This window comes from Eriocheir sinensis, chromosome 11, assembly GCF_024679095.1.
Source record: "Eriocheir sinensis breed Jianghai 21 chromosome 11, ASM2467909v1, whole genome shotgun sequence".
NCBI lineage: Eukaryota > Metazoa > Arthropoda > Malacostraca > Decapoda > Varunidae > Eriocheir > Eriocheir sinensis.
The window spans coordinates 12,954,507-12,980,245 of record NC_066519.1 but is presented as its reverse complement, the minus strand read 5'-3'; the positions used below and the strand labels follow the sequence as shown (position 1 = coordinate 12,980,245).

The 25,739-nt window shown below is 42.6% G+C and overlaps 1 protein-coding gene across 50 annotated transcripts; it reads left to right on the top strand.

The window, feature by feature from the left end:
- The first annotated feature begins 1,729 nt into the window (after positions 1-1,729).
- LOC126996867 (ubiquitin carboxyl-terminal hydrolase 19-like) lies at positions 1,730-25,385 on the top strand. 50 transcript variants are annotated; one of them, XR_007751688.1, is made up of 21 exons: positions 2,633-2,717; positions 3,957-4,328; positions 4,642-4,916; positions 5,401-5,792; positions 6,575-6,765; positions 7,642-7,769; positions 8,036-8,306; positions 9,201-9,427; positions 10,072-10,311; positions 11,369-11,509; positions 11,862-11,975; positions 12,109-12,291; positions 13,404-13,631; positions 13,952-14,255; positions 14,719-14,941; positions 16,624-16,764; positions 17,233-17,393; positions 17,874-23,798; positions 24,030-24,084; positions 24,131-24,175; positions 24,223-25,385. XR_007751688.1 is itself a non-coding variant. In XM_050857779.1 (18 exons), the coding sequence occupies exons 2-18, from the start codon at positions 4,028-4,030 to the stop codon at positions 18,188-18,190; spliced, it is 3,837 nt and encodes a 1,278-aa protein (XP_050713736.1). In that variant the 5' UTR covers positions 1,730-1,878; positions 3,957-4,027; the 3' UTR covers positions 18,191-25,385. The 50 variants fall into 50 exon arrangements, 5 of the variants coding, with proteins under 5 accessions (XP_050713736.1, XP_050713737.1, XP_050713739.1 ...); XR_007751692.1 differs by having other exon boundaries at positions 23,984-24,038; positions 24,129-24,175; XR_007751693.1 differs by lacking the exon at positions 24,030-24,084 and adding an exon at positions 23,946-23,992 and having other exon boundaries at positions 17,874-23,807; positions 24,269-25,385.
- The last annotated feature ends 354 nt before the right edge of the window (positions 25,386-25,739 follow it).

Below are 25,739 nucleotides of genomic sequence, written 5' to 3'. Positions count from 1 at the left end.
ATGTCTATGTTTTGGGTTATACTCCATTTTTAGCTGATTTCCTGCGTTTTTTATTATATTGCTTAAAGAAATTATTATACACGATGTTTTTTACGTTATAATATACTGTTTTGTGTTATAATTTAGTACACACCCTATATGTCAAGTCTATATATTGGGTTATACTCCTTTTTAGTTGATTTCCTGCGTTTTTTTATTATATTGCTTAAAGAAATTATTATACACGACGTTTTTTACGTTATAATATACCAATTTGTGTTGTAATTTAGATTTTTTTCACACCCCATAAATATGTCATGTCTATATTTTGGGTTATACTCCATTTTTAGCTAATATCCTGCGTTTTTATTACTTTCTTTTGGGTCTAAGTGTTTTATAAAATTACAGAATAGGTTTTTATGTGTTGTATGCCTAAAAGAGGGTAAAATAGAACACACCCTACGAGTTCCTTTTAAATTGACTTCCTGCTTTATTATTATCTATTTATTATTATTATTTTTACGCTTGACTGTTTTATAAAATTACAGAAAAGATTTTTATGTGTTGTATGCCTAAAATAAAGGATATATGATCACTTGACCCATTTCAACCGACTTCCTGCTTCATTATAACTATTTCGGCGTCTCAGTCTTTAACAAAATAACAAAAACAAATCACTTAAGTGTTAATATGTCTTAAGGAAAAGGAGATACATGAAATAAGATGCAAATATATCAGTAGTAGCAGCAGTAGTAAATTAAAATAGTTTATTGTTGCCTAACCAGAACATTCGCTTCTAGACTCACTTGCTGTTTCATCATAATTATTTCGGCGTCTCAGTCTTTAATAAAATAACAAAAACAAATTATTTATGCGTTAATACGTCTTAAAGAAAAGGAAATGCATGAAATAAGACCATATATAGAATTAAGAACACTCGCTTGTTAACTCACTTCCTGCTTCATCATAACCATTTTGGCGCCTCAGTCTTTAATAAAATAACAAAAACAAATTATTTATGCGTTAATACGTCTTAAAGAAAAGGAAATGCATGAAATAAGATCATATATAGAAGAACGTACACTCGCTTGTTAACTCACTTCCTGCTTCATCATAACTATTTTGGCGCCTCAGTCTTTAATAATATAACAAAAACAAATTATTTATGCGTTAATACGTCTTAAAGAAAAGGAAATACATGAAATAAGATCATATATAAAAGAACGTACACTCGCTTGTTAACTCACTTCCTGCTTCATCATAACCATTTCGGCGTCTCAGTCTTTAATAAAATAACAAAAACAAATTATTTATGCGTTAATACGTCTTAAAGAAAAGGAAATACATGAAATAAGACCATATATAGAAGAACGTACACTCGCTTGTTAACTCACTTCCTGCTTCATCATAACTATTTCGGCGTCTCAGTCTTTAGTAATATAACAAAAACAAATTATTTATGCGTTAATACGTCTTAAAGAAAAGGAAATACATGAAATAAGATCATATATAGAAGAACGTACACTCGCTTGTTAACTCACTTCCTGCTTCATCATAACTATTTTGGCGCCTCAGTCTTTAGTAATATAACAAAAACAAATTATTTATGCGTTAATACGTCTTAAAGAAAAGGAAATACATGAAATAAGACCATATATAGAAGAACACATCGCTTGTTAACTCACTTCCCGCTTCATCATAACTATTTTGGCGCCTCAGTCTTTAATAAAATAACAAAAACGAATTATTTATGCGTTAAAATGTCTTAATATGTCTTGTAAAAAAGGAAATACAGAAAATAAGAACATTGAAGAAGAAGAAGAAGAGGAACCCTGATGGCGGACGAGCTGGCCACACAGAGCTGACATTCCTTGCTTTTGTTGCTGTTTCTTGCTGTTGGTGAGTGAGCACGAGACCCTGAGGCATACATATGGACTTATGAGATTAATAAGTATAAATAGAAACCATAAAAGTGAACTAGAAAGCCCCAGAAGAGGAAAAAATAGCATTGAAAACAAGGTGGCCGGGCTCTGTGTTGTGGGTTTCATGTTTTCGTTCGGCTCCGCAAGATATTTTTTTTATCCTTTTTTGCTTTTTTTCCTGTTTGTGAGTCTTGGTTAGGCGATGAGGTATATAGATGAGCTCATGGGATAAATAAGTATAAATATAAACCATAAAAGTGGATTTAAACACCCGAGAAAAGGAAAAAAACAAGGTGGAAAGCAAGGGGCCGAGTTTGTGTTCCTTGTTTTGTAATCATTTTTTTCCTTTTTTTCCCTGTTTGTGAGTGGACACGAGACGCCGAGGCACACAGGCGAGGTCATGGGATAAATTAGTATAAATATAAACTATAACAGTGAATTAATACGCCCAAGAAAAGGAAAAAAACACAGTGGCCGAGTTAGTGTTCCTTGTTTTCATTCCCGTTTCCCTTCGGCGCCGCAAAGAAAGGTTTATGATTGATTGATAGTTCAGAGACCCTTTTATCCTTATCCTAGCATCGGTAATGGTGTTTGTGTGGGCAGGGAATTATTTGGGGGTGAAGGTTCTCGTAGTTTCGATGAGGGAGGTGAAGGATAGGAAAGAAAGGGCAGAAGAGAGGACGTGACTCAGTACTTTTCACATGACACGGTAAACGTTTTATGGTACTTGTATAGATCTTGTACGCATGTGTTATTTCGTACGTGTTTGTGTGCAGGCAGGGTATTGCTTGGGTGTAAAAGCTTTAGTAGATCCAGGTAAGGGAGATTTGGGAAGGACGTGAAATGGCAGGTGGATAGATGTGACTCAGTAATTTTAACACAGCATAGTTATTGTGTTGTTAGTATAGAGCTTGTACGTATGTGTTTGTGTGCAGGCAGGGAATTGCTTGGGTATAAAGGCTTTAGTAGATCCAGGTCAGGGAGGTGTGGGAAGGACGTGAAATGGCAGGTGGGTAGATGTGACTCAGTAATTTTAACACAGCAGTTATTGTGTTGTTAGTATAGAGCTTGTACGTATGTGTTTGTGTGCAGGCAGGGAATTGCTTGGGTATAAAGGCTTTAGTAGATCCAGGTAAGGGAGATGTGGGAAAGACGTGAAATGGCAGGTGGATAGATGTGACTCAGTAATTTTAACACAGCATAGTTATTGTGTTGTTAGTATAGAGCTTGTACGTATGTGTTTGTGTGCGGGCAGGGAATTGCTTGGGTATAAAGGCTTTAGTAGATCCAGGTCAGGGAGGTGTGGGAAGGACGTGAAGGTGGGTAGCTGTGACTCAGTAATTTTAACACACCATAGTTATTGTGGTGCTAATGTATACCTTATTTTATGTGTGTTTGTGTGCAGGCAGGAAATTGCTTGGGTATAAAGGCTTTAGTAGATCCAGGTCAGGGAGATGTGGAAAGGGAGAGGAAATCCAGGTGGGTAGATGTAATTTATTATCAGACTCCTTTTAGCTTATTTATCCTGGACTTGCTGATGGCTTTGTGTGTGTGTGTGTGTGTGTGTGTGTGTGTGTGTGTGTGTGTGTGTGTGTGTGTGTGTGTGTGTTTGTAGGCAGGGAATTGTTTGGGATGGAAGGTTAGATAAATTTAGTGAGAGAGGTTTAGAAGGTAGAGTATTAGCAAGTAGGTGAAAGTGACAGTAATTTTCTCAAAGCATATGTATAGTGGTGTTAGTATAGACCATCTGTGAGTGTGAGTAGGGATTTGCTTGTGTATGGAGGCTGAGGAAGGTGTGAAAATGGAGAGGAAGGACAGGTTGGTGGACACGACTCGGTAATTTTCTTAAAGTATATATATTGTGATGTTTGTATAGACCTTGTGTGAGTGTGGGCAGGGAATTGCATCGGTATGGAGGCTGGATTCTTTATTCTTCCCCCATTTGTCCCTCTTGCCCTCCTTCCTCTTGCCTCTCAATCCTCCCTCTTACACTCCACCCCCTTGTCCTTCTCCCCCAGGTCCTCCCTCTCACCCTGCTCCTTTTCCCCCCCATAGGTCCGGTGCGATTCACAGTGCACATCAGTGGTGATCGCAAACGCCGGTGTTCGTCAGGCGAGGACGACACCATGGAACCCTCCCGGAAAAACCACCACTCACACCACCACCACCACCACCATCACCACCACCCCAACCACCACCAGCAACAAAACAACACTAACGCCAACGCTAACAACACCGCCGCTGCTCCGCCTGCCTCCCCCGCTGCTGTCTCGGCCTCCACCGCCACCACCACCACCCCTGTCATCACCACCACCACCACCGCTGCCCCTGCTGCTGCCACACCCCTGCCGCCACCCCAGTCACCCCAGCAGACAAAGCAGCAGGATGTGGGCACCTCTGCTAAAAAGAAGAAGGACAGGGAGAACAGTTAGTATCATCATCATCATCAGTAGTAGTAGTAGTAGTACGGTAGATGCCATAGTATATGATTTGTTTCCTATTACCCTTCATATAAACCTTACAGTCAGTATGTGCCTTCTTTCTTATCTTGTCTTACTTAATTTCCTGTCATGAACTTTTCCCTCAAATCCTCACACTATCTCTCTCTTTACCCTTTTCATTCTTAATCTCTCTCCTACATCCTCTACACACCCTTCCACATGTTACACTCTATGCTCTACAGTCTACACCCTCCAATCCCTCCCCGAGCCACCTAACTAACCCCACACAAATCTCCCAGGGAACAGCATCTCCCAGGACTTGGTTTACGACTGGCACCAAAAGGGCGACGGCGTGACAGTAGCAGTGGTGGTGGGGACTGGCCAGGACAACCGTACTGTCGATATCCGCACGGACGAGACCTCCCTGGCCGTGTGTCTGACCAATGGGCGGAGGTTCTCGACGCAGCTCTATGGGGAGGTCATACCTGGGGCCACGTCTGTCGAGTACAAGGGCCAGAGGTGTGTTGTGCGGCTGCAGAAAAGGGAGCCTAGTGTACATTGGCCCCAACTGGAGGTACGTATGGCTGTGCGAGAGAGATGAAAGAGAGTAAGATTGAGTGAGTGAGCAAGAGAGAGAGAGAGAGAGAGAGAGAGAGTGTATACCTATTTGAAGTATACAGGGCCTGAGCTCAAAGTGTGTGTGTGTGTGTGTTTTGTTGCTGGAGGTTGAAGGAGAGATAGGAAGCAAGCAGTATGGATTAGGGAACATACAAAAGTTTACAGTATCCTTGATGATGATTAGGAATAAGAATGCACTTAGATTAACTTACCCATCCTTCCCTCACCTTTCTTTTCCTTTCTACCCATTCCTCTCTCCCTTCTTCCTTTTCAATACCCATTCCTCTGTCTTTCCTACCCTTTCCCTTCTCATCCCTCCCCTCATCTCTCTTTCCCTTTTCCTACCCATTCCTCTCCTTTCTTCCTTTCCCTCCCTATTCCTCTCCTTACCCATTCCTCTCCTCTCCTCTCACCCCACTCTCTCTCTCCCTCACACACAGGCCTGCAAGAAGCTACCACCGCCCCCACAAGACCGTATTCTCCACACCAACAAGACCAAAGCCACCTCAGCCTCCCCCGGCAGAACCCCCGAGAAGAAACAAACTCCACCACCACCACCGATACAAAACAACACCAGTAACACCACCATGCCGAGCACCCCTACCACACCCACCACCACCACCACCACCACCACTAGCGCTGCCACCAACACCACGGAAAGTATGGTTATGGGTGGCGAGAAGCCGATCCCGGTGGTGAGCGTGAAGAGCGATTTTGTGGAGAGGGATGCGGAGAGTCTTCTAGTGGTTTATCTCTACGTCAAGGCCATCAAGAAGGAGACGGCCAGGGTGGAGTTTACGGAGGACACGATCACCGCGCATTTCTCCACCAGGTGAGCTTGGGAGATGGCTGAGAGTAGAACAGAGTAGATAGTTGAAGAGTAATTAGTAAAGAAGATAGTTGAGTATTAAGTAGTGGAAGTGAATGGATGAAAAGGGGAAGGCTAAAGAAAAAGAGAAACCAACCTAAAACTAACCGAAACTTAACCTAACCTAAACATAACCCAAACTTAACCTAACCTTAACATAACCCAAAACTAACCTAACCTTAACACAACCCACCTAACCTAACCTTAACATAACCTAAACCTAACCCAAACTTAACCTAACCTAAACCTAACCTAACCTTACCCAATGAAGCATAGGAGGAGGGAAAAAGTAACCTAACCTCAACCTAACCCAAATCTAACCTAACCTTACCCAATGAAGCATAGGAGGGAAAAAGTAACCTAACCTCAACCTAACCCAAACTTAACATAACCTCAACCTAACCCAAACCTAACCTAACCTCAACCTAACCCAAACCTAACCTAACCTTACCCATTGAAGCTTAGGAGGAGGGAAAAAGTAACCTAATCTAAGCCTAACCCAAACTTAACCTAACCTCAACCTAACCCAAACCTAACTTAACCTTACCCAATGAAGCATAGGACTAGGAGGAGGGAAAAAGTAGATGAAGGAAATAGAAAGGAAAGAAAAAGCATGAAGGGAGGGAGAGAGAAAACAAAAGAACAGGCTCACCCACCCACCATTCCCCTATATGTCTGAAATCAATGAAAAACTATAACAACACCTACAATAGTGACAATAATACCCCCCCCTCCCCCACCCACAGCGACCCACGGTTCCTCCAGCAGCACCCAGAAAGCAGCGAGGAGTCCGTGTTCGAGTGGCACTTGAGTCTGAAGGGCAAGGTGGTGCTGGATGAGTGCAAGTACAAGGTGACGCCCAACAACATTGAGATGAAGCTGAAGAAACAGACCAATAAGAAGTGGGGCTCCCTCACCGCCCTGCCCCTGGAGACTGGTAAGGGGGGTACAGGCGCTTGTTGTGGGGGCTGGGCTTCCGGTTTATATTATATATTTATTTATTTATTTCATATTTTTGTGTTATTTTGTTAGATTTTTTTTTTTTATTATTATTTTTTTTTTTTCAGTGTTTCTCAGACCCTGGTGTTTATTTGTTTTATTCTTATTCTTTTTTTTTTCATAGATACTGTTTGTTTTTCCCTTTTTTCCTCTTTTTGTTCTAACTTTTAGCTTTCTCTATTTTCCTCTTTCCCTAGTATCCTTTCCATCACCTTCCTAATACTAAAATCAATATAATGAAAGGAAACAATGAGCTGTCTTCTATTACTATGTTTATTATTGCAATCAGCTGTCTTTTACTACTACTGCTTTTGTTATGAGTATTATCACAAGTTCATAGCATTCCTAACATTATCTTCCTTCCACTAAAACCAAGAGGGATAATGCAGACAAGTAATGACCTGTATCCTTTTATCTTTCATTTTATGTATTTATTATTGCAATCAGCTGTCTTTTTCTACTACTGCTTTTGTTATGAGTATTATCACAAGTTCATAGCATTCCTAACATTATCTTCCTTCCACTAAAACCAAGAGGGATAATGCAGACAAGTAATGACCTATATCCTTTTACTATCTTCAATTACTATGTTTATTATTGCAATCAGCTGTCTTTTTCTACTACTGCTTTTGTTATGAGTATTATCACAAATTCTTAGCATTCTTAACAATACTGTTCTTCCACTAAAACCAAGAGATATGATGTAGAGAAGTAATGACCCATCTCCTTTTACTATTACAATCAGCTATCTACTATTACTACTATTATCTCTACTATTATTACGAGTCCTCACCAACCTTTCCTTTCCTTTCAGTGTCGAACAGCAAGGTGGCGAAGAACACCTGGGTGGCTGCCGGCAAAACAGAGGGGGGGGTGCCTCCTGCGGCTACCCCCCCTGGCATACCTCCGGCCCCCCCTGTGCCCCCGCCCCTGGAGAGCAAGGTGTGTATGCGTTTATGTGTGTGTGTTTTCTAGTGCTTTTTTTTTAATGTGTTGTGTTTGTATTTGTGTGTGTGTGTGTGTTTTAATTGTTTTCCAGTGTATGGTTTTTTTTTGTTTGTTTTACTTATTATTGTGTTGTGTTTATGTGTGTGTGTATGTGTGTGTGTGTGTTATCTAACTATATGGCCAGTATTGAGTCAAGCTTTTGGTGTCCTTCCCTTTGAAACTACTTATGTATTTATGTATTTTCTCTTTTTCTATTCAAGGCACACTTCCCTCCCCTACAGAAGCCCATGTGCCTGGTCTCCCCCGTTAGCAAGGGCATGAGAAGCATCACAAGTGGTCTCCCGGCATCCTCCTCCTCCTTCTCCTCTTCCTCCTCCTCCTCCTCCTCATCCTCCAGCGGGTGTGAGGGGGCGAGTGGGAGCGTTGTTCCGCGGGGCACGACGGGCCTGGACAACATCGGCAACACCTGCTTCATGAACAGTGTGTTGCAGTGCCTCATCAACACCCAGGAGCTCAAGGAATACTTCTTAGGTGAGTTTGTTGCTGTGCTCCCCGTAACACCACTTGACAGAGTAGTAAATAATGGTTAGTAGAAGGCAATGAATGGAAAATGTGTTATTGCATGTGTGGGTAATGCTAGTTTAGGATGTTGGCCCCTTAACCCATACGCTGCGATTGGCACGGATTTCGCCTTCACTGGTAGCCTGATAAAATATACTCCCAGGTCTTTCTCTGCCTCTGTGGTGGATAGTGCAGGGTTTCCCATGTGGTACTGGTGTGCTGGATATCCCCTCCCAAGGTTCATGACTTTACATTTTTCTTCACTGAATTGCAGCAGCCACTTTTTGTTCCATTTCTGTAGCTTGGTGAGGTCTTCTTGTAGGAAATCCGCAGCCAAGGGGTTAAGATTCAATAGTTTTTAGACAGGAACCAAAAATAGAGAGACAGAGAGAGAGGACCACAGTAGCCAAGAAATAAGATGTTGATTACCAATTTTCTTGCCCCAGATATATACATAACATCCACCTGTCACCACATCACACAGGAACCCAAGAGAGATATAGATAAAGAGACAGAGAGAGAGAGAGAGAGAGAGGAATATTTGACATAACCAGACTGAGCAGAGATTGTACGAATATAACACAATTTTCAAAACTCGATAGGGGCAAAAGAGTTAGTTGGAATCAGAGAGTAATATTTAGTCAGCTAGAGATTCAGCTGGAGGGAATGAACTAGTTAGCACTTCACACAGTAACCCAACCTCTTCTTCCTCCTCTTCCCTTTCCTCCTTCTTATCCTCCTTCTTTTTCTCCAGTAGGCATGAAATCATATGTGGATAACCTACTTCCTCACTCCATTAACATAACATTCACTAGTCACCTCACACAATAACCCAACGTCCTCCTTCTCCTCCTCTTCTCCCAGACTACAACTTCCAGGATGAGATCAACAAGGACAATCCACTGGGCATGGGGGGCAGGCTGGCCGTGTCCTTCGCCTGCCTCATGAAGCTGCTGTGGTCCGGCTCACTGCCCTCACACGCCCCAACCAAGCTCAAGACCACCATGTCCCTCAAGGCTAACCAGTTCTCAGGGTTCGCCCAGCATGATGCCCAGGAGTTCATGGTGGAGCTCCTCGATGGCCTGCATGAGGTGAGACGGAGGGAGGGTGTGTGTGTGAGTGTGTGGGGGTGCGAGAAAGAGTGAGGGTGAGAGATTGTGTATTGGGGGAGAGAGGAAGAAAGAGAGAGGGAGTGTGTGTCTGAAGAGGGAAAAGAAAGAGTGAGAGAGTGATTGTGTATGTGAGAAGAGAGAGAGAGAGGAAGGAGCAGAGGGTAGTGTGTGCTTAAGAGAGAGAGAGAGAGAGAGAGAGAGAGAGAGAGAGAGAGAGAGAGAGAGAGAGAGAGAGAGAAATGATGTGTGTGAGAGAGGAAGAAATAGAGAGAGAGGTAGAATGTGTGTGTATGTGAGAGAGAGAGAGATCCCATTAACAAAAAAAAATAGTCACAAAACATCTAGTAACAAAAGTAGACAAAAAACACACAACATCGCCTCACGAAAACACAGTAACATCACCCACCCATAGCATTAGACACTGAACAACACACAACAATAACTCTTGAATAACACCCACTCACTCACACCCACAGGACCTCAACTGAATGAAGAAGAAACAGAGACAGAAAAGAAGAAGACGACAGAGATAGCCAGATTGATAGAGAGAGAGACAGAGAGATGAATACTTAACAATAACACTTGAATAACACCCACTCACTCACTCACACCCACCCCCACAGGACCTCAACCGGGTGAAGAAGAAACCCTACGTCGCCGAGCCCCCAGACCTCGACGGATGGCCGGACCGCAAGGCCGCACGGGAGTCCTGGAAGCTGCACAAGATGAGAAACGACAGCATCATCGACGACCTCTTCAAGGGCCAGTTCAAATCAACGTTGACCTGCCATGAGTGCGGGAAGGTGTCGGTCAAGTTCGATGAGTTCTGCTGCCTCTCCGTGCCCATACCCAAGGATCAGAAGGTAAGGAGGGGATTGGGGTAGGAAGGAAGGGAGGGAATGGTACAGTGGGGTGAAGGGGTAATGTGATAGGTGGAGAAGTTAAGGAGAAATGAGTTAGGGATGAAAGTGATGGGTGGAAAAGGAGTTAGGAAAGGAAGTAATGGATGGAAGAAGTTAAGGATAATAGAGTTAGGGAAGAAAGTCATGGGTGGAAAAGGAGTTAGGAAAGGAAGTAATGGATGGAAGAAGTTAAGGATAATAGAGTTAGGGAAGAAAGTGATGGGTGGAAAAGGAGTTAGGAAAGGAAGTAATGGATGGAAGAAGTTAAGGATAATAGAGTTAGGGAAGAAAGTGATGGGTGGAAAAGGAGTTAGGAAAGGAAGTAAAGGGTGGAAGAAGTTAAGGATAATAGAGTTAGGGAAGAAAGTCATGGGTGGAAAAGGAGTTAGGAAAGGAAGTAAATGATGGAAGAAGTTAAGGATAATAGAGTTAGGGAAGAAAGTGATGGGTGGAAAAGGAGTTAGGAAAGGAAGTATTAGGTGGAAGAAGTTAAGGATAAAAGGGATAGGGATGAAAGTGATGGGTGAAAAAGGAGTTAGGAAAGGAAGTAATTGGTGGAGAAGTTCAGGATAAAAGAGTTAGAGAAAAAAGTAGAGAAAAAAGTAAGGAGTGAAAAAAGAGTTTGGGAAATATGTGATGGGTGAAAAGAGTTAAGAAAATAGAGTTAGAGAAAAAATAATCGGTGAAAAAGAGTTAACGAAGAAATTGATGAATAGAAGAAGAGTTTAGAAAGAAAGTGATAGATGGAAAAAAGAGTTAGGGAAAGAATAATAACAATAATAATCATAAAACTCCTCTCTCTCTCTCACCAATCTGAAAGAAGACAAATACAATACACCTACAAACATGAGTAGTAGTAATGATAATAAGGGTAATACTAACGCTCCCTTCTCTCTCTCCCTCTCTCACCCTCTCAGGTCAGAAGGAAACAATAATACACATCCTAATAACATGAGTAGTAGTAATGATAATAAGGGTAATACTAACACTCCCTTCTCTCTCTCTCTCCCTCTCTCAGGTCATCCCGGTAATATTCTTCTGGAAGGACCCGTACCAGAAGCCCAAAAAGTTCTTCATCCGCGTGCCGGCTACTTCTAATGCCGAGGACCTGCGCCACGAACTGTGTGAACGTACCGGTGTCCAGGCGTGCTGCATACAGGTACACACACACACACACACACACACACACACACACCCACACATACACACACATATATGGTTGTAGTCTTTGTGATATTTTTTTGTTTTCTTTCCTTTTATCTGGTGGTTTGTTGTTTATTTATTTATTATTTTCTATTAATGCAATGTTTGTCTCTTTTTCTGTTTGTCTTTCTCTTTATTCCTGTCTGTATCTATCTGTCTTTCTATGTCTGTCTCTGTCTCCTTCTTTTTCATCTTCATCATCATTTTCTTCTCCATCTTCTTCTTATTCTTAATATTCATCATTTTCTTTTTCTTTCTCTTCTTCATCTTCCTCTTCCTCCTTTTCTTCTTTCTCTTCTCCTCCCCAGGTGTTTGAGAGGCTCAAGTCCAAGATTCACAAAGTCTACGAGAAGGGGTCCGGACTGTCTTCAGGCGGCCCCAACGACCCTCTCATGGCCTTTGAAGTGTACAACCCCATCAAGGTATGTATTATTATTATTATTATTATTATTATTGTTATTGTTGTTAGTAGTAGTAAAAGTGTTGGATATTTTATTTATTGTTGTGGTGTAAGTGTTGGTGTTGGGTGGTTAAGATCATGGTTGGTGTTAACAGGTTGGTGAGCCGGTGGTGGAGGTGGCGGTGGTGCAGCGCATGATGATCCCCAGCCCCCCCACACGCTGCGCCTACTGTTCCCGCAGTGCTGCGCCGGGCTCCAAGCTGCGCCGCTGCACTAAGTGTTACCGCGCTGGATACTGCGACCAGAACTGCCAAAAGAACCACTGGCACAGCCACAAGGTGAGGCTCAACGCTGCTCCACCACTCAGTCCCCCACACCCCTCTTGAAGCAGTAATATTTCCCACTGCTCTTAAGGTGAAAAAATACTGCTGATAAAACACATTAGTGAAGAGTTTGCCATCATACATTTATTTTTTTGTGTGGTACATACTTTTGGGCATTGTATTGCTTGTTTCTTGAGCCAGCCCTGTCTACAGATAAGTTATAAAAGAATGAGAATGAAGCAAAAGTTGATGATAAGACCCAACAGTGAATTGAATGACACAATAGCATACCAACAAAAGATAGAATGATATTAATGATTAAAATTATGAGACTACCAAACTGAATTGCACAGCAGGGCCGGGATTCTCAAACATTTCGGCGCCCAAGTACACATATTTGACACGGTTTTAATAGGAGTTTGGGGCATTTCCAGGAATAGTTTAGTGGCTCTAGTGGTAGTGTGACCCTTCCTCTGTACCATGAACCTGAAAAAACACTCATGAGAATCAGATTGATCTCCATTTTGGCCTTTGGAAATAGTTAATGTGAGAGGTGGAAGCGTCTGAGAATACCGATCCAGTATTATTAACAAGGACCAGAAATGTGGAAATAGTTAATGTGAGAGGGGGAAGTGTCTGAGAATACCGATCCAGTATTATTAACAAGGACCAGAAATATGGAAATAGTTAATGTAAGAGGGGGAAGCGTCTGAGAATACCGATCCAGTATTATTAACAAGGACCAGAAATAGGGAACAAACATCGACACTAACGAGAGCTGTTTACCTTGTCTGTGTTGTACAGTAATCGGCTAGGGCGCTCACCTCACAACAGAGAAGTCCCAAGTTTGATTCCCGGGCGGAGTGGCGACAAATGGCATGCTCCTTTTACCCGGCAGCAGTGGGGACCATGTTTCTTAAAGGCCCCTCTAAGCGAGAAAAATGAGAAAAAATCATCACTCTCGCAAATCATTTCACAATATATATCAATGCATTTGTGATTAGTTTATGCATCATCTATTTTTTGGGGGTTATATCATGGCCAAAATTTTGCCTGTCGCTGCTACACGGTAAAGCCACAAATTTGGCGCTTCACTGCTACCGGGTTAATCCTTGGCCTTTCCTCAGGTGAACTGCAAGCTAGTGCCAGAATTGGTGGGTTGCCCCTTCATCCTGTCGCTGCCGGAGAGCCACGCCACGTACTCCCGACTGGCCCGCGTCATGGAGGCGTACGCTCGCTACTCCGTTGACATCTTCCAGCCCCCAGTCTACCACCACGGCTCCACGACCTCCTCCCACCGCAGCAGCAGTTCCAGTATTGACCTATCGGCTGGGGAGGACAATGATGAGATGGAGGTGTGTGTGTGTGTGTGTGTGAGGGCAGTTGGGGGGTGAAAGAGAGAAGAAAAAGGTTAAACTAGGGCATTGTTTGGTCAGGAAGTGAGGGATATTTTGTGTGCCTATAACAGTCACTCAGTAGATGGATGGCAGTGCGTGTGTGTGTGTGTGAAAGATAGATAGAGATGGTTGAGAAAATGGTAAAATTAGGTCATCGTATGGTAAGAAAGTGAAAGATATTTTGTGTGCATGTAACAGTTGCTCAGTAAATGCATGTCAACCAAGTCTCCCACCTTTTTAAAAAAACATCAATTTCCACTTCATCCGTTCCTTACCAGGTGGAGGACAGCGAGCCCCAGGACAAGGACGAACCGAGGGACGAACCCATGACAAGCGAGAACTCCTTAGGCGAGTCCCCGAGCCCCTGGGGAGGCAAAGAAGGCGGTGCGACGGGGAGTGATTGCAGTGGGGGTGCGGGGAGTGACGAGCCCCCGCAGCTGTCCACCTCCCCCAGCGTGCGTGCCGTGCAGCCTCAGCGCACCATCCAGCTTCCGTCAGCCACTCAGCTCTTTGTCATTCGGCCCGTAAATAGTCGGGCACAGAACCTCCTGCCACCTGCTGGAGAACCGCTGGAGGACAAAGGTGAGTTAGGGGAGGTTGTATTAGGAGTGTCAAACAGATGAATGAATTAAACTGTCCCCTGCTACTGGCACGGATTTCGCCTTCACTGGTAGCCTGGTAACATATACTCCCAGGTCTTTCTCTGCCTCTGTGGTGGATAGTGGAATGTTTCCCATGTGGTATTGGTGCATGACTTTACCTTTTCCTTCATCGAATTATAGCAGCCACTTTTTGTTCCACTCCTGTAGCTTGGTGAGGTCTTCTTGTAGGAAATCCTCAGTCAAGGGGTTAACTCCTTTCCCCCTCTCTAAACACGATCCTAACCCCTCTCTACTTCTCGACCCCTTTCCCGTCTTTAGATACCATCCACACCATCTCTAAACCTCCTTCTCCCCCCCTTCTCTTTTCCAACAAGGTCTTCTTTTGATCCTTTCTCCTCAGTCAAGGGGTAAAACTATATAAAAAATGCTTGTCCTTCCCTCAGGTGACGAGCCTCTGGACCTGACGGACAAGAAGTATCTCTCTATGGACTGGAAGACGAGTGAGGCACTGCCCGGCCACTGCCTCATCCAGGACAAGGAGGTGGAGTGTGAGGTGGAGGGCTCGTACTCGGTGCAGCGAAACCAGCCCACCACCCTGGAGGCATGCATCGAGCTCTTCACCCAGCCCGAGAACCTGTCCGAGGGTGACTCTTGGCGCTGTCCGAGGTAGGGAGGGAATTGGGTGGAGGGAACGCAAGGGAATGGGTGGATGGGAGATAGGGAATGGGGTGTAAGGGAGAGAGGGAATGGTGTGAGGAAAAGTAAGGGATTAGGGTGAGGAAGAGAGAGGGAAGGTATGAAAAGAATGGGCAAATAGGGTGAGGAAGGGTAAAGGAATGAGGTGCAGGGGAGAGAGGAAATGTGGAAAGGGAAGGAGAGAATAGGGGCCAAGAAGAGTGAAGGACTGGGGTGAGAAAGAGTGAGGGAATGGTATGAGGACATAGGGAATAGGGTGAGAGGGAGTGAGGGAATGGGGTGAAAGAGTTGTTCTGCTCAAAAAAGTCCTTCAAAAAGTTCCCCATCAAAAACAGTTAAAGAAAAGTTGCTCCTCCTCAAAAAAGTTCCTCCTGTTCAAAAAGTAAAAAAAAAAAAAGTTCCTGGTCATTAACATTTAAAGAAAAGTTCATGATAAAAAATCCTGTTCAAAAAAGTTAAAAAAAAGTTCCTGATCTAAAACAGTTAAAGAAAAGTTACTCTGCTCATAAAAAGTTCCTGTTCAAAAAAGTTAAAAAAAAGTTCCTCAAAAAAAGTTCCTGATCAAAAACAGTTAAAGAAAAGTTACTCTGCTCATAAAAAGTTCCTGTTCAAAAAAGTAATAAAAAGTTCCTCAAAAAAAGTTCCTGATCTAAAACAGTTAAAGAAAAGTTGCTCCTGCTCATAAAAAGTTCCTGTTCAAAAAAGTAAAAAAAGAGTTCCTCATAAAAAGTTCCTGATCAAAAACAGTTCAAGAAAAGTTGCTCCTGCTCATAAAAAGTTCCTGTTCAAAAAAGTAAAAAAAGAGTTCCTCATAAAAAGTTCCTGATCTAAAACAGTTAAAGTAAAGTTACTCCTGCTCATAAAAAGTTCCTGTTCAAAAAAGTAAAAAAAAATTCCTCAAAAAAAGTTCCTGATCTAAAACAGTTAAAGAAAAGTTGCTCTGCTCATAAAAAGTTCCTGATAAAAAGTCCTGTTCAAAAAAGTAAAAAAAATAAGAGTTCCTCAGAAAAGTTCCTGACCAAAAACAGTTAAAGTAAAGTTGTTCCTCCTCATGAAAAGTTCCTGTTCAAAAAAGTAAAAAAAAAGTTCCTCAAAAAAAGTTCCTGATCTAAAACAGTTAAAGTAAAGTTACTCCTGCTCATAAAAAGTTCCTGTTCAAAAAAGTAAAAAAAAAGTTCCTCATAAAAAGTTTCTGATCAAAAACAGTTCAAGAAAAGTTACTCCTGCTCATAAAAAGTTCCTATTCAAAAAAGTTAAAAAAAGTTCCTCAAAAAGTTCCTGGTCAAAAACAGTTAAAGAAAAGTTACTCCTGCTCATAAAAAGTTCCTGTTCAAAAAAGTAAAAAAAAAGTTCCTCATAAAAAGTTCCTGATCAAAAACAGTTAAAGAAAAGTTACTCCTGCTCATAAAAAGTTCCTATTCAAAAAAGTAAAAAAAGTTCCTGATCAAAAACAGTTAAAGAAAAGTTACTCCTGCTCATAAAAAGTTCCTATTCAAAAAAGTAAAAAAAGAGTTCCTCAAAAAAGTTCATCAAAAACAGTTAAAGAAAAGTTACTCTGCTCATAAAAAGTTCCTGCTAAAAAATCCTGTTCATAAAAGTAAAAAAGACTGTCGCTCCTCCTCACATCACTGACCCTTCCCCTCCGTTCCCAGGTGCAAGAAGCCAGTGGAGGCGACCAAGCAGATGAGTGTGTGGCGCCTTCCCCACGTCCTCATCATCCAGCTCAAGAGGTTCTCCTTCAAGTACGTCCTCTGCTCAGACAAGATCGACAAATTCGTGCAATACCCCGTCAGGTGAGGCCGCTGTTGACCTGTTCTTGTGTTTCTTTTTCTGACTTGTATTGTCTTTGTTATGACCTTCCAGCACTTGATTCTGTTCCTTGTATTGCTGTGTTATGTTTTGCTTCCTCTCTCTGTCCTAATTGAGTTACAGCCTGGACGCTATCATATCTTTTCCTTACATTAATTTTTCCTCTTGTTTTTCTTCCACATCTTACTATCTATACAAAATCATACCATTATTCTTATCATCTTAAACTACCCTTCTTTCACTCCTCTCCACACTCAAGGTCACTCCACACTACATGTATATTTTTCCTTTAATATTTCCTTTTTTTTTCCCCTTTTCTAACCATCTTCATTACTCCCATTGCCTTCCATATTTTTCCCTCCATCACCATTCTTATCCTTTTCATATAATCCCCATCATCCACTTCTCTCCACACGCCATCCATCTCATCCTCTTTCTATCCCCCCTCACAGAGGCCTCAACCTTCGGCAATACATGTCCAGCGAGCCGGAGGATGGGCCTGCCGTCTATGACCTGTATGGCGTCATCAACCACATGGGCCGACTCTTAGGGGGCCACTACACCTCCTATGCCAGGCTGGTCTCCAAGGCCGACACCAGGCAGAGTGAGCTGGGTGAGTTATGTTAGGTTAGGTTAAGGAATATTCTGAGTCAAGACCTATAGTAACTGTTTTGGGGTTTTGTTAGGGTATGTTAGGTTAAGTTTAGGGTATCTTCAAGCATATGATAGCCAGCCCCTTTTGGTATAAATCAACAAAGAATGGCCTCACTTTGTTGTATAGAAAGTCTCATTAGTAAGGAAGCGTATTATGAATTTTCTGAGTTAAGAAGACCCATGGTAACTGTTTGGGGTTTTATTAGGTTAGGTTAGGTTAAGTTTAGGAGGGTATCTTCAAACACGTGATAGCCTGCTCCATATGGTATAAATCAACAAAGAATGACCTCACTTTGTTGTATAGAAAGTCTCATTAGTAAGGAAGCATATATGAAGTGTATTGAGTTTTGTTAGGTTAGGTAAGAGAACACACACACACACAGCTCACCAATAACGTCCAAATCATTTATTTATTCCCTTTTTCATCTACCCCAAACAGACTGGAGGCTCTTCGACGACAGCCGCGTTAGTTTCTGCCCCGAGTCTCGCGTCGTCAACGAACAGGCGTACCTCCTCCTGTACAGGCGACGCGACACTCCCTTCTCCGTGTACCGGCTCGCCCCGCCCCCGCCGCCGCTGCCCCTCGCAACCCCCACGGCCCCACAAGAGGAAAACGGCATGGACCACTTAGACGGGGAGGAGGTGACCCCAATGTCGATCTCCTCAGCCTCCCAGGTCTCCTCCTCCTCCCAGCCCTCCTCCTCTAGCCTCGAGGGAGAGGAGCAACTTGGAACCACTCAGGAAGAACTAGACTAGCATATGCCTCCTCCTATGCCCTCCTTCCTCCTCCTCCTCGTCCTCCTCCTCTTCCTTACTTTCTCTTCGTCTGTGTTCTCCAAGGCAGTTCAGGTCCACTCTGGCTGCTTGCTCTGTTTGTTTCATGTTTCTTTACTTGCTTTTTTTAGGGTCACTAAGTTTATTTTACCCCACTATGGTTGTGTACAGATTATTTTATGCTATTTGAAGGCTCTCTCCCCCATGGCCTGGTTCTCATGGCTGGCTGAAACGCGCCAGCCATTCCGTGATGACAGGTTTGCAGGGCGGCCAATAGCAACAGCAGCAGCAGCATCACCACCACCACCACCACCACCACCATGACCACCACCACCACCACCCCTCCCTGCCCTCCTTCCCAGCCCCTTCAAGTCAGGTTTTATTTATGCGTAGCGGTTGTTTTCGTCAATGCCGTCTTCTCTCTTTAACTCCTCGGCCTTGTTCCTCCGGTGATGTCATTCTTGTTGTCAGTTTCATCGTCTTTCCAGTGAATTGTATGATTTCTGTCTTGTTTTCTAGTTGAGTTACTTCTCCATGTGTGTGTGTGTAGTAGGCTCTCCCTTCATGCCCCATCCCAGTGACTGTCAGAGTGATGCTGACCATGTGGCGAAGGTCGCTGGTTGTCGTGTGCAGGGGCTGCCCACCAGCCCTCACCAGTCATCCCCAGTAACTCCCCCAGCCCACAGCACCTCTGCTTTTTATGTGTACAGACCAGGCAGGGTTTAGGCACAGGCTGGAGGGTTAGCCTTTTGCCTTGAATGCTTCTATTTATTTGTGAATGTTGAATTTTTGTGTTGTGTTGAGTCACCACAGGCCGGGGTGATTGTTAATTTCCCGCTGCTGACGACCTCATGGCCAGTGGTGGGGCCACGAGTGTCGGCCCGGCTCTCAGGTATCCCGGCCTTGGCTGGGCACCACTTGGCGGGAGAAGCAGCGTTCCCTGGTACAGGCAGCTCTTGGTTTAGGCAACTGTCGTGTTCCTGAAGAAGCTGCTTCAAGTAAATGTTGTATAGTTTAATGTTGTTATTCACAAGAATGCATGGCAGGTCAGGGAGTTTCCTTGGCACTAATGTAAACAGAATGTGTAACTATACTTGTGTAAGCCAAGTGCTGTCTGTACACACCCTCCTCCAGGCCTTCAGGAAGTCACTCATCTCACGCCAGTGCTCACCGCCGCGCCTCACCCTCAGTACAGTTCCTCTTTGGCCCTCGGCTGTGTAGGGCACCACACAGGCTGCCTTGGGGCGTGTTGTGGCAGGCTGGCCCGTCACTCCCCTCTGGCCCCTCCCCACCTCAACACCACTGCCTTAGGGGGGCAGCAAACTGATGTTGCTGCTGCTGCTGCTGTTGCCCAGGAAGAATTTTACCTCATTTTATACTAGTGTCGTAAGACATCATAATGTTGTATTGAGCGTTTGTGGTGGTGGCGGTCACGCCCTGGACATGGAGTGGCTGGTGGTGGGAGGGGAAGGCAAACTCAGGCTTCACCCTTCATTCAGTAGACAGGAAGCTGGGACAGCTTCTTTACCACACACCCACATCATGAGGTACCCAACGCATGCCAAGGCTCATGTGCCAGTGGCTGAGGTGGCTGCTGGTGTGCCTCAGGGCCACAGCCTCACGTCAGCTGCTGGAGTGTCTCATGTCTGTATTCACTCATCTAGTGAGGATGCTGTGGTGGCCCTCACAGGAGTTCATCTTAAGTTCTGGACTTAGCAAGTCTTTAAAGGTTTGCATTGTGACCATAATCTTCAAGAGCAAGTGGCACAGGAAAGCTAACGTGCATCAGTGTCACCATCCTCTAAACCAAGTTTCCTGCATCAGGAGTGTGGGGGAAGACTGATACAAACAAGTCTGGTACATCACTTGATGCAAGGCTGGTAGTGTACTGGTCACGCCACTTTTGAACACTGCAGCAGCAGCCTCCAGAAGAGGAGCATGTTCATTGCGTCTGTATCCTCTCCTCAGACAGGTCACTAATCAATGTACAAAGGTGCATCAGTGCTGATCACCCAGCATTTAGAAAACCTAGACAACACTCACTGATGCATGTGAGGTTTACCAATGTTTCCCTGCCCCTGGAAGGCACCTGATCTTGTTCAAGGCAAGACACAGACTCATGACAATAGGTTTTATTTTACTGAGCTGTCTCAAATGATGTTTCTTTATTCCTGTTTTAGGAATTAGCTCCCACTGAAGTTGTCAGTAATCATGGACTGCTGAAGTGTGGCACACAGGTTGTATGGCCTGACCAGGTGTGGTGAGTGAGTCACGCTGTGCCCTGCCTAGTGTGGCGGGAAGCAGCCACAGTGGTCACCGCCCACACCTCCGGGCCGCACACTAACACCCTACACACAGACTCTGTAGGCAAAATCATGGCTTGCAGGAGACTCTTTCTTCTTCCTCAGAGGAACTTTAGTTCATAATGAACCAACCAATATCGATGTATCATCATTCAGTCAGCCTGTGTCAAGTAAGGCACTCTGGAATGTCTTCAGGCAGGCACAGAACTGTATAAAACATCACAGAGGCATGAAGCTATACGTGTATTCCGGTCTTGAAGTAAGATGAGGAAAACTAATTACTGATAAAGTTCATAGAACTCAAAATTTGGATTTTTGCCATTGTAAAAATTAAGATTGGGGAAAATGGCTTAAAGCCTTGTTTTGAAGGCAGTGTATTACTATGTGGTGTATTGTCTTAAAAGCTCTTCCACACACCTACCCAGTACTTGGCACACCCACACCCCGACAACCCACACCCACACTCACTCCTGCTGCCCAGCACACCACACCCCAGGAACAGGGGCACCACCTCTGTGTGCCGGTGACCGTAGTGTTGGAGCCACCAGGAGCCGAGACGCAACACTGTGTTGCAGTCTAACTCAGTCACTGTTCTTGGGACACACTCCATACATGCCTTGCAGTGTCTGTCTGGACGCTGTGACTGTCTCTATTTAAGGCAATTTTGGCTTTTTACACGTCATTACGTACACATTATTTTGGTTTCTGTGCCGTAATCGTTTTACTTGATCATTTTGAGCACCAGGGATATGATGCATTTTGCAGACACAAACCACCATCCTAGATGCTTTGTTTCATCATTGCATGCCAGACCTAGCATAAGCATATAATTACATACCTCTTAGAAGTGGACTTTTGGCATATAATCCAGCTCTTCTTGTATGTTTTGGTACAAAGTTTTCTCAGCTGTTATTTCCCTCGAGTCATCACTTCTCACGCAGTGATCTATAGCCTCTCGTCAGTGCCGTGCGGCCTTCAGGAGCATTCCCAGCCAGACGTGTGTGTAGGCAGGCCAAGGCGAGGCTGTTGTGTTCTTGTAGGGGTGGCGGACACTGTTGCCACACCCTCAGTTTTGCATGTGGCTAGCGCGAGCCTCAGCAGGTTGGACATATTAATATCCTTATGATTATGATTAATGTATGATTAATCAACACAAATTACACTGATTGATTGGGTCGTCTTATTGCCACTCCATAATTCTGTTCGGATTCAAGGAAGAGGAAGAGGAAAAGGGACATCAAATTATAGGAGAGGAACATCACCATATTTATTTAGTTGTATATGATTGATGTACCTAATTACAGATATTTCAATAACTACATGGCATAATCCTGTTCACACTCAGAGAAGGAAGAACAAAAAGGGATGTCAAATTACAGGAGAGGAACATCACCATATTTATTTAGTTGTATATAATTGATGAACCTAATTTCAGACATTTCAATAACTACATGGCATAATCCTGTTCACACTCAGAGAAGGAAGAACGAAAAGGGGTGTCAGATTATTGGAGAGGAACATCACCAGTTTTATTTAGTTTTGCATGATTGACAAGCATAATACAGACATTTTAATTACCACGACATAATCTATAGTTGACGTTTTCAGTAAGAGAACAAATGAGACATTGAAATATGGGAGAGTAACAACACTATCTTGACATAACTTTGCATGATTGATAAAGGAATTTCCAGACATTTTAATTACTGGACATCATATAATCCAGTTCTATGTTAGCCACTCATATTTACTGATACAGGAGCAGTGTGTAGTGGTCATTTACTTATCTTTATTTTTCATTTATATTGGATTGTCTTTGAGGTTCCTCTAATACTGTAAAAAAAGAAGTTTGTGTTTTTTAGTGAGAGAACAGAAGAGTTATCAATGCTATAATGTAACAGTATTCATTTATATATATTATTTTTGACCCTTGAACTGCTTCCATTGCTATATAAAAAAGAATTCTACATTTGGAGTAAGAGAACAGAAGGGACATCAGTGCTATAATGTAATCGTATTCATTTATCTACATTATTTTTGACCCTTTAACTGCATCCATTACTATAAAAAAAAAAGGAATTCGCATTTGGGGTAAGAGATCAGAATGGATGTCAACCCTATAATGTAATCGTATTCATTTATCTACATTATTTTTGACCCTTGAACTGCTTCCATTGCTATATAAAGAAGAATTCTACATTTGGAGTAAGAGAACAGAAGGGACATCAGTGCTATAATGTAATCGTATTCATTTATCTACATTATTTTTGACCCTTGAACTCATCCATAACTATAAAAAAAAAGGAATTCGCATTTGGGGTAAGAGATCAGAATGGATGTCAACCCTATAATGTAATCGTATTCATTTATCTACATTATTTTTGACCCTTGAACTGCTTCCATTGCTATATAAAAAAGAATTCTACATTTGGAGTAAGAGAACAGAAGGGACATCAACGCTATAATGTAATCGTATTCATTTATCTACATTATTTTTGACCCTTGAACTCCATCCATAACTATAAAAAAAATGGAATTCGCGTTTAGGGTAAGAGAACAGAATGGACGTCAACGCTATAATGTAACAGTATTCATTTATCTACATTATTTTTGACCCCTGAACTGAATCCATTACTATAAAAAAAATGGAATTCGCGTTTAGGGTAAGAGAACAGAATGGACGTCAATGCTATAATGTAACAGTATTCATTTATCCATATTATTTTTGACCCCTGAACTACACCATTACAATAAAAAAAAGGAATTCGCGTTTAGGGTAAGAGAACTAGAGTGGACGTCAACGCTAATGTAACCACGCGTATTACTGTCTCCGCCGTTGCCGTTGCCATCGCTGCTGTCGCTTGGTTACGTCGTGTCAGAGGCCAGCCGTGAGGTCCATCCACCCTGACTTTGTGTTCCCACGCTGCCGCCGCCGCCGCCTCGCTGGGCCACTTGTCGCCACACCAAAGAACTTGTCTAGGAGAGGAGTCCAGTATAGCTATGTCTTATTGTGGCTGATTATTATTATTATTATTGTTATTATTATTATGTATTATTTTTTTCTCCTTTTTTCCTTGCGTCAGATGAGATGTGATTTGTTTCACTTGATCTGATGTTAGTTTTTGTCTCTTTATTACAGATATTGTCATTTTTGTCCCTCCACTCCCCCCCAAAAAAAATCGGAAATGGTTGGTATTACTATTTTGTTTTCCCGAGATTGGTTTTCATGTGCTTCTTTTCTTTTAGTTGACGCTCATTGGAAAAAAGAGTTTTGTATCCAGAATTAAGTAAAAAAAGTCATCGGAAAAAGTATTGTATCAGTTCAGAATTAAGTAAAAAAAAGGTCATCGGGAAAAGTATTGTATCAGTTCAGAATTAAGTAAAAAAAAGGTCATCGGGAAAAGTATTGTATCAGTTCAGAATTAAGTAAAAAGAGTCATCGGAAAAAGTATTGTATCAGTTCAGAATTAAGTAAAAAAAAGTCATCGGAAAAAGTATTGTATCAGTTCAGAATTAAGTAAAAAAAAGTCATCGGAAAAAGTATTGTATCAGTTCAGAATTAAGTAAAAAAAGGTCATCGGGAAAAGTATTGTATCAGTTCAGAATTAAGTAAAAAGAGTCATCGGAAAAAGTATTGTATCAGTTCAGAATTAAGTAAAAAAAGGTCATCGGGAAAAGTATTGTATCAGTTCAGAATTAAGTAAAAAAAAGTCATCGGAAAAAGTATTGTATCAGTTCAGAATTAAGTGAAAAAAAGTATCGGAAAAAGTATTGTATCAGTTCAGAATTAAGTGAAAAAGTCATCGGAAAAATAAATTACTTTTCCTATCTGTCTAAATAGTGTCAGATCAGTTCAATATCAATCAAAACCCAGCGGAAAAAATTGTCTCCCTTTGCCAAAACCTATCATCAGACCAGTTCAAAATCAGTCAAGTCTCAGTTAAAAAATTCCCTTATCCACTAAAATCACAGAATAATTGGGTCTTCAAAATCAGTCAATTCTCACTTGAAAAAATCACCTCCTACGTATTGCCAAAATACATCATTGAGTCAGTTCAAAATCAGTCAAACCTCGTAAGTAAATTATTGATATGCCAAATTGAGACTAAGTAGTGTCAGATCAGTTCAAAATCAGTCAAATCTTGTCTCCATCCGGCAAAACACAGCTTCATCGGATCAGTTCAAAATCAGTCAAATCTTGTCTCCATCCGGCAAAACACAGCTTCATCGGACCAGTTCAAAATCAGTCAAATCTTGTCTCCATCCGGCAAAACACAGCTTCATCGGAACAGTTCAAAATCAGTCAAATCTTGTCTCCACCTGGCAAAACACAGCTTCATCGGACCAGTTCAAAATCAGTCAAATCTTGTCTCCATCCAGCAAAACACAGCTTCATCGGAACAGTTCAAAATCAGTCAAATCTTGTCTCCACCTGGCAAAACACAGCTTCATCGGAACAGTTCAAAATCAGTCAAATCTTGTCTCCACCTGGCAAAACACAGCTTCATCGGACCAGTTCAAAATCAGTAATATCTTGTCTCCATTCTCCAAAACACAGCTTCATCGGACCAGTTCAAAATCAGTCAAATCTTGTCTCCATCCGGCAAAACACAGCTTCATCGGAACAGTTCAAAATCAGTCAAATCTTGTCTCCACCTGGCAAAACACAGCTTCATCGGACCAGTTCAAAATCAGTAATATCTTGTCTCCATTCTCCAAAACACAGCTTCATCGGACCAGTTCAAAATCAGTCAAATCTTGTCTCCATCCGCCAAAACATAGCTTCATCGGACCAGTTCAAAATCAGTAATATCTTGTCTCCATTCTCCAAAACATAGCTTCATCGGACCAGTTCAAAATCAGTCAAATCTTGTCTCCATCCGCCAAAACACAGCTTCATCGGACCAGTTCAAAATCAGTCAAAACTCGTAAAGAAAAACCCTGATGTGCCACAGCAAGACATAGTTCCACCGGAGCCTCGTCGCGCCTAGCCTGTCTAGCTCTGAGTACTGCCAGCGCACTCACTATAAAAGTACAAAAGATAGTCTTGGGGTAGAAACTGCCTTTTTTGTATGTTGTCCCGGCTACCACCAGACCTCAGTGCTCGGCCTCCTGTATATTATTCCCTCATATGTTGATTTATTATTTTTGTCCTCTACTTATTAAAGCTGTAGTAATTTATGATTAAACTTAGCAACCTGATGGAAGGCTTTTTTCTTCTTGTTCAT